The sequence below is a fragment of the Actinia tenebrosa genome, unplaced genomic scaffold (assembly GCF_029948245.1).
Source record: "Actinia tenebrosa isolate PJP-AT-01 unplaced genomic scaffold, QUT_ActTen_1.0 PGA_scaffold17__23_contigs__length_9995812, whole genome shotgun sequence".
NCBI classification, from domain to species: Eukaryota; Metazoa; Cnidaria; class Anthozoa; order Actiniaria; family Actiniidae; genus Actinia; species Actinia tenebrosa.
In genome coordinates, this window is record NW_028292577.1 from 8363598 (window position 1) to 8375982 (window position 12385).

At 37.3% G+C, this 12385-nt stretch overlaps 3 protein-coding genes across 3 annotated transcripts in view; 2 read left to right on the top strand and 1 right to left on the bottom strand.

Moving 5' to 3' along the window:
- Positions 1-23: 23 nt before the first annotated feature.
- LOC116291207 (uncharacterized) lies at positions 24-1214 on the top strand. Its single transcript, XM_031698346.1, has 3 exons — positions 24-253; positions 327-444; positions 1039-1214. The coding sequence occupies exons 1-3, from the start codon at positions 171-173 to the stop codon at positions 1072-1074; spliced, it is 237 nt and encodes a 78-aa protein (XP_031554206.1). The 5' UTR covers positions 24-170; the 3' UTR covers positions 1075-1214.
- A 299-nt stretch (positions 1215-1513) lies between these two features.
- Positions 1514-4132, top strand: LOC116291203 (uncharacterized). The gene is made up of 2 exons (XM_031698340.2): positions 1514-2079; positions 2670-4132. The coding sequence occupies exons 1-2, from the start codon at positions 1530-1532 to the stop codon at positions 3002-3004; spliced, it is 885 nt and encodes a 294-aa protein (XP_031554200.1). The 5' UTR covers positions 1514-1529; the 3' UTR covers positions 3005-4132.
- Positions 4133-4162: 30 nt separating this feature from the next.
- The window catches only part of LOC116291202 (uncharacterized), a 28030-nt gene continuing 19807 nt past the window's right edge, over positions 4163-12385 (bottom strand). The window contains exons 22-35 of the mRNA XM_089031721.1: positions 12291-12330; positions 11522-11636; positions 10372-10493; positions 9300-9387; positions 8653-8720; positions 8369-8409; positions 7911-7951; positions 7664-7716; positions 7076-7135; positions 6881-6952; positions 6691-6734; positions 6518-6603; positions 6102-6166; positions 4163-5566 (exon numbers count right to left, since the gene is read on the bottom strand). Coding sequence (XP_088887847.1) covers positions 5492-5566; positions 6102-6166; positions 6518-6603; positions 6691-6734; positions 6881-6952; positions 7076-7135; positions 7664-7716; positions 7911-7951; positions 8369-8409; positions 8653-8720; positions 9300-9387; positions 10372-10493; positions 11522-11636; positions 12291-12330 — 970 coding nt within the window. The 3' untranslated portion in view covers positions 4163-5491. The remainder of the gene's footprint in view (positions 5567-6101; positions 6167-6517; positions 6604-6690; positions 6735-6880; positions 6953-7075; positions 7136-7663; positions 7717-7910; positions 7952-8368; positions 8410-8652; positions 8721-9299; positions 9388-10371; positions 10494-11521; positions 11637-12290; positions 12331-12385) is intronic.

The following is a 12385-nucleotide window of genomic DNA, read 5'->3' on the forward strand; positions in this document are numbered from 1 at the left end:
GCTACGTATTAGTACCAGGCCTACTCCGTTCCCCAGGAACGCCTGGTCTGAAAGGTCTGAAAGATACTTTTAGTAAAAAGTTCGAAAATGAGTGCAGATTTTGGAGATTTTATCGCAAAATGTAGCCTTTAAATCCACAAAGATTAGGGTTTTTATGAATTTATTAGACCATGGATGCATTTGAGGAGCTTTTTAATGCTGCTAAAGAGCCGAAGACAGAGAAAGAGATGGTCCGCGCTTATCTCAAAGTTCAGTGAGTAAACTGCCCTCAATCGTTAAGTTTTGTTATTTTTCAGTGGTAGTTATAAATCCTGTTTTATGTGTAGAGCACTAGAAGCGTGTGAAACACCGCATACAGAGCTGATGAAGTGTTATCAACAAAGATGGTTTCCTGAATGCAGTAAGCAGCAAACAGAATTCTGGACATGTTACAAACAAATGAATGTGAGTGATTCATTATGTGTGTCAAAGGGGGCTTGGGTAAAATTTAGAAGACATCTGAAAATCATTTGTGAGTTCAATCGTTTAGATCTCATTTTTTCTTAAGAAGGAGGGAGGCCTAAAAGTCTAGATAGTATAAAAAAGTATGGCCATTGTAATATACAGTAATTTGTACAGCCAACATCACAAGACCAAAGCCAATGCCAGATTTACAGTTTTTAGAACGAGTCACCATAAATGTAACAAAAGACCAGCACTAAATATATTACATTGGAGATAACCTAAAAAATGGGAATTCACCATTTTCCATACATTGGTTCACTGGTCAAACACAAAGCGCTCAAGCGAGGCGCCAAGGTACTTTCAAAGGATTATTCAAATTTGAACCTTGCAACCTCAACTGAATGCTTTGTGTTTGACCAGTGAACCGATGTTTGGAAAATGGTGAATTGAAATATGTAAACCTATCTATTGGTATTCCAGTACCCCTCTGTTGGAAAGACATAAGGGGTCTGGGGGATATTTTTAGATGTACTTGATAGTTCTTAGATGCACATAATGATATATATACTAATATCAGACATCTTTTCATTACAGATCAAATTAAGAAAGAAGCACAATGTATATTACTGAATATCAACAGCCAATTGATAAGTCATAAAAAAACTCATTGTCTGCAAGAAGCCATGTATATGGCAGACGAGTGTTGGTCAAGGTCAAGGGTTTTCATTTAGTTATCGTAAATAAATTTGATGGTTATAACCATTACAATATGAATTGTCTCCTAGTTATGAATATTAGAACTGAAGGAAATGAAGAAATATGACCATTAAAAATTTTAAAGATAAAAATTATGTATTTATTTTGTTGTTATATATTTGCAAAACTACCTTTGCTAACATGGCTAAAAGATGATTGGAGCCAAGTCCAAGACGGATGGGAAGTTTTAACTTCCTCGATCTCCCCTCCCTCTCAAAATCCCCCTTCCCCCTCCCCTCCCCCCAAAAACCATGAATGAATGGCATCAGTTACTTTGGGGTCCCTGTGTTATTTTAACATTCAAAATGTCGGTCGATGGAAACAAAACGATGAAGCGCCGATTTTCTCAACGGAACTGCAATAGAAAGTTGAGAACTCAGTCTAAATCAGAGGAGAACAGCACCTGCAGTCCATACTTTACATCTATGTGTAATGATTTAAAATTCAAGAAAAGAAAAACGGATAATTTGGCCGAGAAATCAAGCAAAAAGAACGACAACTACAGTGTCGAAAATCTTCCAGAAAATGCCGATCATTCTGCGAAACCGACTCCAGGGCAAAGAAAAAAGCTTGATAGAACATTTTACGATGTACCTGCAAAAGAACTAGCTAAGAATTTACTTGGTAAACGCCTTTATCGTGTGTTGGAAAATGGCGAAGTTCTTTCAGCTCGTATCGTTGAGACAGAAGGGTATCTTGGAGAGGGTGACAAAGCATGTCATTCATATGGCGGCAAAAGGACTTCACGGACTGAACCCATGTTCATGTGCCCTGGGACGGCGTATGTTTATTTTGTCTATGGTATGCATTTTTGTCTGAATATCTCGAGTGAGGATGCTGGAGGAGCTGTGCTTATCCGGGCTTTGGAGCCTGTTGAAGGTATGAAACAAAGATGCATTGCTATTTATAAAAGTTGAAAAGTTAGAGAAAGTACAGAGATGGGAAGTCATTTTGGGAAAAATTATCTCTTGCATGAATGTTTGTGGCAGTGAAGGATTCTGGGTAAAAGCACGTGCTAGCCTTGCCCCATAGCAGACAAGCTGTGAAAATGCAGCTTAAGTGGATGTTGAATAAAGCACTTTTAAAATTTCAGAGAAAAGGATTTTTAGATCCTCATAAGTAACACCTCTAGCAATGCCAGAACCTTAACCCAATTTTTCTTACTCTCATATTATCATCAAAATACAAAATACCCCTTCCCCTTGGAAACCTGTTCAAATGCTTGATACTGGGTGCTTTTATTGACTATTTCTTTACACAAATCATATGTCTAAGATACATGATTCAGATGTAACATTTGACTTTTTAAGTTCTGGAGATATTTGAGGACAAAATCCAACATATTACTTAAACTGATAGGTGGCGGGTTCCAGGTTAAAACCCCATCCACTCCCCTCTAAATCAGTCCCATAATATGACAATATTATTATTTGACCTTATGGTTTGTCCAAACCCAACTGTTTATATAGGTATTGAAAGAATTAAGGAACTAAGAGGAAAAAAGCAACAGAATTCTTCCAAGGGATTGCAGGACATAAACCTCTGTAATGGTCCATCCAAACTCTGCCAAGCTATGAGCATTACCAAAGAAAACATTAACAAGAAAGACATGGTTACCTCCAAGGAAATTTGGATTGAAGACGATCCAGGCAATGAGGGAATGGAGCTAAAGATAGTAACTTCAACAAGAATAGGTGTTCATTCTTATGGCCAGGATGCTGCTTCACAGCTGTTGAGGTTTTATATTCTTGGTAATAAGTGTGTAAGTGTTAGGGATAAGAAGGCAGAGGAAATATTTGAATAAGACAATTTCAAAAATTAAGGGAAGTAATTTAGGGAGGGGAGAAAGGGGAAGGTTTTTTAGAGGGAGGAGGCAGGAATTAGAGAACTGAACTCTGACAGTTATTTTTTTAAACATAATGGTCCCCAAATATACAAAAGTCTCCCCCCAGGCAAAATATATAGATTGATTCCAAGAATTTCTTAATTTCCAACAGGGCTTTCTTGGATCACATATATATTCTTCATAACAACATGACCCAATGGTCTGAATTTTTCATTGACAGAAGCCAGAAACCTAGATATCTTTTGCTGTGTAACTCATAATGATGCAAATGAATTGCAGGGGGGAGGGGTGGAAAAACCATAAAATATACCCCCTGCCTTCCCTAATCCAGGATCTGTTCCTTTGAATATCTGATAGTATGTAGCTGGTGCAATACAACACTTGCATGATAGCGTCATTTGAATCCCACTACCACTGAGATGTTTTGAAAATTTTTTAAATTCAAATTTGTATTTCCAGGCACAATAGAATGTTTTCCCCTGGAAAACTGAGTTCTTTATCATGTAAACAAGATTAGACCAGATTCAATTGCTCCTGCCTCCTGTCATGGCTGCCATCACGTGATGGTGCAATACCTCTATTGGCGCTAATTAACTTAACGAAAGAAATTGTGCAAAGGATTCTGGTAGCTGCAGTCAAATGATGCCATCGTGCAAGCTGTATGAAATTTACCTTTAACGCATCACAACCTCTTTCTAGTTTTAAAAACTGTTATTTCTATTTTTCATCAATAATCTGTACATGTATTACCTAACTGAATGATTTAAAAAATACATTGTGATTCTTATTACTATATATATACACACATTAGAGTGTAAACCATGTATCCATGAAATACCATAACTAAATAACACTAAACACATCTATTTCTTTTGTTTTTAACCGATTTATTGGTGCTATTTTGTACTAATATAATTACTATTTCACAGATATAAGGTTTGCACTCTTTTTTCGAATACTGTATTTTATCTTTTTAAATTAATCAATATTTGTTAATTTTGTTTAATTAATGGTTTAAAACTCTGTAGTCAATTTTGTGTGATAAAAATTAAGATTATTTACAACTATTTTTATATATTGTGAACAATAAACACTATCTTTTTTGGTAAGAAAATATCAGTCTACACGTTGTTTTATTTTTACAAATATCTTTCAAAGCAACTGGCAGATATTTGTCATTTGTCAAACTCATTGGCGGAGAACTGAGGATACAAGCCACGAGGCCACTGCTACGGATTTCACCGAAGTGCGGCACAAGTGGGCAGAATAGACTGTTTAAGTAAAAAATATAATATATTTATATAATTATTAATATAACTTCAACAATATGAAAATGTCACAATTCCACAGACCTTAACTTGAATGCATGAATATTCAAAGTCATATGAAATCAAGGCTCACCCATTGTACAAAATAGGAATTCAAATTTGGAGAAGTGAAAATGTCTGGGAATGACACATGCCTAGCTAACCTGTGCCATACCTCAGGCAAAATCCATCAGCTTCAAAGGAATCTCTTATAAGCAACAAGTGGTTGTGTTGTGTGTAAGTTGATCGTACATATTGTTTAAATTATTTTTCTAATAAGATTTTCGTTTTTTTAAAATACTGTATGATAAGCCTGCTCAAAAGTAGTAGACTTATAGATTGGGTGACTAGAAATCTCCTTGAACTTTTATTTAAAAAATCAACAAAAAAGGACCATAATAAAAAAATAATATATTTGCACACCGGCTGACGTCTGACACCTTTTGAAATGCCCTATTTGTTCAGATTTCATTTTGAAAAAATATCTAGTAATAATCATGAATATTCACAGTAACCTAAGAGTTTGATTAGGTTCATTATGCATTAAATAAGCAGCAGCCTTAATTGTATTCTTGGGATCCTTGAGATGTCATATCCATCATTTTGGTTGACTTTTACAAAAGATTTGTTCTTGGTGTCTTTTGTGTCTTCATGTCAATCAACATAGTGGCCATATCTTTCATCCCATGGTAAGGGATGCTCGCCGCAAGCACAAGGAAAATTAGTTGAGCTATGAACATATCTACAGTAACTGTAAGTAGCTTCAGTTGCCATACCCGCTTGACTTCCAGAATTACCAATTAGTGACCAATCTACTTTGGACATCTTTTTTCTTATCAGTCCACGTGTCATTCCCTTGACTGTTATTTCTTTCTTTTTCAGTTAAGCCAGGGAGGATACATTGAAATGGTATGGCTAAAATAAAGAAATATAATCTAAGGGAATGACACACAGTCTGAAATGCAAGAGCACTGCAGCAAAACTAAATGCCCTTTGCTCGCTGATACTTATTTTGATATTCTGCATAATCTGTGGTTTTGGATCTGATCCTGCAGAATGGAGAAATTACTATAATAATTTAAAGAGTCTGCCCCACATCATAATCATGAGAAATGGGCTGTGATTTTGAGTCTTGATGTTACATGTCGAGGATGGCAGATTTGTGTCCAGCACGGGTTTCTCCTTTTTCACGTATTACTAGTCTCATATTGGCCTGCAAAGGGATACAACATTGTCATTCACAAAAAACGAACATCAGTGACATAGTGATGGGGTAGGGAACTCTGAGGGACTGGGAAACTCTTAAGATGAAAGGCGTACGCGTGTATATTGGCGCGAAAATGCTACATTGGCCTCGCTACGCCCCTGACTACAGCATTGACACAATTAAGTTTAGAATCTTAAAAATTTAAAGAAAGAATATATGAGTTGATTTAAGTGGAGGAAGGAAAACTGGAGTAAATGGAGAAACGATTGAAGCACACAGGAGAGAAGTAACTAGCAACTGTTTTTACAAGATAGCAAGAATAGGGATTGCACAGGACCAAGACGCACCACCCGTGCTTCCCTTATATATACATACGTACATGAAAAAATGATCAGAGGACTATCGTAAAGCTAAACTGCAGAGATTTTCGACCTCGTTTTCCCATGGCTAATCTTCTCCACAGGCAATGTGATATTTTTTCTATAGCCACATAAATCTGTCATGAAGAGATCAAGGGGAGGGGAGGGAGCAGCATACTTACTTTGTACTCGCCCCAAGAACCTATGACATCACCCAAAGTGGAATCTTTTGCCAGAAGTTTACTAACTAAAAAATATAATCAAATAGTTTTAATGGTCTAACCATATTAGTCTACCAGACTGAAATCACAAATCATCACAAACAATTCAAATGGATGACAAATTTATGACAGCGTTCATCATAGTAAGAAGAAGGGGACAAGTTGCTTGGGGCTTCCAATAACTTGTAGTGCAGCAGGAAGAATATCTCTAAATGTAGATTCAGTGTGATTTGATGGTAAAGTTCGTCTTTGCTGTTCAAATGGTTCACAGTGACTTGCCATATAAAAATCCAAATATTCTTCTTCTAGGTCGACATGAAACCTTCTCTCTATTACATTTATATTATATTTTTTGAGTCGTATTGTTGGTCTCTTACCTGACCCATCTAAAGATTCTTCCCACAGATCTAGATTATCGGTATCAATTTTTGCTCCACAGAAACTCTTATGAAGGGTGTATTGTCTGTTTGAATAAAAAAAATCAAATTTAATCGCCTTGAAAATGAGGGTAGTTCCAATTACGAGATATCCTTGGAGATGGTAAACGTACCTCAAAACTTCTTCTGTTGTGAACTCACTTTCAACTTTACAAGTCTGAAAACAAGAACATTTCAACATTTAAAAAATTGTCTTATATACTTTATGTAAAAACATTTGGTCAAGAGATGATAACTTAAAGGCAAAATTCCAAGTATTTAGCCATAATACCTTTTTATATATTACACTTATTATTTCTTTACCTTGAACGTTTTATCAGGTCGGTAGATTTTGACAACTTTAATGTCCCGAGCAAAGGGGGCATTACTACCAGTCTGGGAAAGAAATGCAACACAAAGTTACAAATGAATATTTAGCAATTATTCACCTCAGGATCAGCAAATATTGAGGAATTTATCCACTGAACCGAATTGGTCCAAAACACATTGCTAGCTCACCCATATCATCATGGTGCGTTTGATTTGGTTCAGTGCCACAGCTGTCGGGATTGGATGAATCTAATAAAAGATAGAAAGAAGAACAATGTTCATTGGCTGGTGTTGAGAGCACTGATGCTTCTACGGATCTCAATAGTTTTGTGTAAGAAAATAAAACGCATGCATTGTGTTTCCAGCGACAATCATCTTTGTAGAAATGTCGAGTGAAAAATACGAGTTTAAAATCCAATAAAACAGAAATATGAAGAAAAAAGTAGGCAAAAATCTCTAAACAAAAAGTGGGGAAAAAGTAGGGGAAATATTTTCATAAACGATTTTTTTAATTTTTTTATTTAAACATATTTATTCTCTGCATTTTCTCCAAGAGCTTAAAGCTCATCTAGGGAGATTATACAAACGATTCAATGACAATTCGATGACCATGCGAAATACAGCCCAAATGCCTAAACACATTCCTTTGCATTGAAGTCACAGATGTTTGTGGCCGAAAACACGTTTTAAGAACGATAACGGTTCTCCGGGATCCGCAGCGGTATGAAGCCATGCTGAAGTTCTCATCCTGGTAGTTCCAAACTGACCAGTACTCACCTTATCTTCTGATACTGACAATGACGTCGTTTCTTGTCCTGTCACACATTGAGCTAAAACAATAATCGAAATTAAGATTACTGCATTTCAGTTCTGGTTTCTTTTTGAAGAAAAAATTGTAGAAACGAAAAGCAGGAAAGCTGTAAATTAAATTATAATTTTTTCTTTCCTTTTTTTCTAAGGAAATTTTGTAGGAAAGAAAAAAACGAGGAAGTAAATCAAATTATATTAATTTAGAGGAACTTACCGGGAAACCATCCAAATTTGCCCTTTTGTATGCCTGGCCACCTGTAGGACAAGAGAGAGAGAAAATTCATTTGAACTCATAAACAATATATGTACAACTATTTCTCAACTGCTGTCATGCTCATGGGAGTTGAGAACTGGGACTTTGGCAAATTCCAAACGCGTTAGTTTTTGGTGTTCATCGACGCGTTCATTAATCAATAATGGGAATAAAGGGAATAAAGGGAAGTAAAAACGCAAAAAGCTGAAAAAAAGTTGCACAAATAGATGATGTTGGATTGCAATAGCAGCAATTCTTCTACTCTTTTAATTCTCATGAGGAAATAAAATTTTGAATATGAAAAAACTAATATATGCAAAGGATTCTGGTGGTAGTATTAAGGTGATACATCATGGGAATGGGCTATTATGCTATGTTTTAAATTGCCCCTAATGCTTTCGTGTCGTTCGATTACTCACCATTCAGACGTGAAATTGAAGGCATCATTCCGATAAAGACCCTGAATCGTCGAACAGAGAAATGGATGATAAGGATTTTTTTAACGATGGAGAATTACATTAACGATACGGAATCATGAGAGTAATCTTGAGTACTTTCTCATACATAATGCAAACTGCTATTCAGGGGCGGATCCAGAAATTTGTTCAGGGAGGGGTCTGCGCACAATGTTAACCCAGGGAGGGGTGCGCACCCCCTGCACCCCTCCCCTGGATCCGCCACTGCTATTACTATTGTTACTCACAGGTCGCCAAACATCGCCATCTTTGTAACCAATGACAAGTACCTCTTCCTTTTCTCTAAGATTCAGTTCTATAAGGAGAGAATGATTGGAAAGTAAAGGAGTTGGCTGGAGTAGACTTTAGGGGGGGGGGGGGGGGGGATACGAGTCCTTACCAACACGATGGCATAAGGAAAGTAAAGCAACTTTAAATAAAAACTCACGGGGTTGATGTATCGTGGCGCGACTGTGACGGTGGCGTAGACAAGAATTTTGATTGGCTAAGCAGTGACCTCGTGCGCTGTGATCGGTTCAAATGACGTCGCCATGAGCCGTGCCGTGCCGTGCCGTGCCGTTTCACAGTGAAACGAAATCTGCTCTAGTAGATTTCGTATTACCGTGAGAAAACAAGACATAGTCTCGGTATGGATTGACATCTATTCAACAAAATTACAGCACACAAGATTACCATCTAAATCTCCGATACAACAATCGTCAATGTCACCGTTACAGCAAGGCACGGAAAATTCATAGCGTACATTCCCCCCCCCCCCCCCCCCCTCACGAAATCTGCTTTATTTCAATTACCTCCAATGACGTAGTCATGCAGCTAAAAAAATTAGTCATTGAGTTCAAAAAATTTATTAGTATTTGGTATCTGGAGAACTTACCAACATCTACTAGTTTGTGATAATCTATTTTAGCTTCGACTGTTACTGCAGTAAACTGCTGATCTGGTAGAGGTAACCCCTTGAAACACTATTGAGAAGAGAGAGATATAAGAAAACGTGTGTATTAGGCCTTTATAATGGGGTTGAAGGACTCCTACGCATTGCGCATAGAATTATGGGTCAATGCGAACTAAACTTAATGAAGTCAAAGTTCTCCTACTAATAGACCTTTTTAGCTTCGTATGCAAGTTGCCCATTTCAGATCACATGACATTCCCTTGAGAATTGTTCTTTTAAGACGAACACAGGCATCCCAGCCACTTTTTAGACAAATTTGATAGGAAATATAGGCTGCGCAAGTTCTAAGTATAGGAAAATATAGGATTTTTTCCCAAAAATATATGCACTTTATAGGAGCTAAGATAGCTTTTCGGTGGCGTAACCAGGGATCGGCCATTTAAAAAAAACAGAACCAAAAAAAAAAAAAAAGGGGGGGGGGGGCATTTTATTTCCTTCGCCAATTATGCTAAACAGTGTAAAATATAAATGTATCAATCAGCAGTCGTCCTATTTATAGGAAATATAGGAGGTTTTCTTTAAATATAGGCTCTTTATAGGATCATATACAAATTATAGGAAATATAGGATATATAGGAGGTATGGGATGCCTGCGAACAGGTTAAAATATTTACACATGAAAGATTCAACTCCCAAGAGTGACATCACATGGTCTGAAATGTGTGCAACGAACAACAAAGTTAAAAAGGTCCTTAGGGAGCCTATTTCTGGGAATTGAATAATAGCAGAGTTACATTCTATCGCCTTCAGACAATTGTTACATTTGGATCAGTTTCTATACATTTCATTATATTGACCCAAATACCTAGGCTTGAAACAATAGACCATTCCCGTATTCGCTTGACTGATCAAGTCGAGGTTGAAATTGATGAATAAAAGAATCAAGTTTAGTCTCGACTTCAAACCATTGTTTCGTGGTCATCCAAGCGAATTCGGGAAAGGTTTATTGTTTGAAAGCAATAGAGTGTAACTATAATATCTGCTATCGGATTACCTGTGTGATGGCGTCTTTAGCTTGTGCAATACATTCTTTCAGTCTCTGCTCCCAACTTTCCTTCTCTTTGACTGAAGGAGCCAAGAACTTGTAAATATGAGATGGGGTACCAAGTAAGAACACTGTTGAACAACAAAATCTCATATTCAGATCAAGACAAACTACGCCAGACAAGCCTCTTGAAGTTCCGTGAACAAACATCGGAAAGACAGAAATAAATAATAAATACAGTGGTGGATCTAGGGGTGGGTTTTGGGGGTTGCAACCCCCCTATGAGAGCCATCGTGATTTATTATTATTATTTTTTCATGGCAACACCAACAGCATCGCGAGTTTTATTAAAACAGGGGTGCCGAACACATTTCGCTCGCTTTTTTTTCTATACGCCGTGTGTAGGACCTGAAACAACCATGCTCGCCTGCAGCAAATAATCATTATCATAAGACCTACTTCCGTTTGGGAACCCTGTGCTACTTTCCCGCAAAACAAGTACGTAATCAATGCTACAACCCCCCCTTTGAAAATTCCTGGATCCGCCCCTGAAATAAATAGTGATGGTTTGCAATCATTCTCAACTAAAGAGAGTCAAAAGAAAAGACTTGGCAGCTATGTTGATGGTATTGATGGGTTGCGAGCATTCCCAAGAGAGTAAAAAGACAAAAACATGTCGGCCATTTTGGTGCCGTTAACAATAGATGCTAATGGGAAATGTCTCCGCGATGACGTAACGTACAATCAAAGAATTAATGAAGGAGGCTGAAGAGGAATACCTCATTGAATACCACCAATATGGCTGCGATGAAGTCAGTATTGTGCAAAGGAAGAATAAAACCTAGCATCAAGGCCCTGTCATACGGCGTTATCAAAAGTGTGTGTAGTGAGAGACCTTTGTAAGTTAAAGCTTCAACAAAATAGAACTACTCCTAGAGTTGGACCATAGCGGATCTATGGGTGTGCAATGAATCCGAGGACACCATCGTTTCGCGCCCACCCTCTTGGTCCTTCTTTCTTGTATTTTTTTTCTTTGGTATGTTTGTTAATTATATGTTCATTGAGAAAATTGAAGGCCAATAAAGCTGTTTAAAAAAATCCTAAACCTGTGACTGCACCCTGTAACAAGGCCTTTAGAATGTAAAGACATCTAACTTACTGTTTTCAGGGGGACTGCTGTAATATACATATGCCTGTGTCACCCACGCCTGGCACAGTGGGATGGCGGTTTTCAGTTTATGCGTCCTTTTTCCCGTAATTAAATTATCTGATGCCTGAAAATGTGAATTTCGGATCAACATTTTAGTCAGACTTTTAAAAACTGGTAGTCAAAAGACAAACGATGGAGTATAATTTTTTTAAATTAAAATTATAATTCAGAACTCTATATTAAGACATTCAATTTCTTGCGCATTGCGGACGCGACCACTTTTGCAATGTTAACTAATCACGATGTTGAGTGAAAACTGTAACCAATCAGGAGAGAGCAGAATCAGTATCACATTGATTTCAGCCAATCACGATGTTTAATATCAACACAAAATGTTCATAACATCTTCGTGAGCAGTTTTCGTATGACTGTGAAAAGCTCAGTGCCGTAAGCGTGACGTGCCGTGACCGTGATACTTTCTAGAATTTTAATTGGCCGATTTTTTTACGCGCAATATGATTGGCCTAAAAGTGCCGTGAACTTGGCGTGACCGTGTCCGCGCCGTGTTTATGACGTGTTCCGGGTATTTGATTGGATAAAGAGTAAATTCTCGTGCAATGTGATTGGTCTGGCGTATCCCTTGCTGTGCACGACCGTGTTCGTGCCGTTAACTTTTCACAGTCATACGAAAACTGCACTATGTAATCAAATCTAAGCGTTGTTGCTTGCTCCTAATTGGCTCGAGAATTAATTCAAGCCATTACTAGACATTACTTACCATCGACACCAGTAGAACATCATTAAAAAGAAATAAATATCTAAATAAAACATGAAAAGGAATCCATAAAAATACTGAATATTAGTACACTTTAC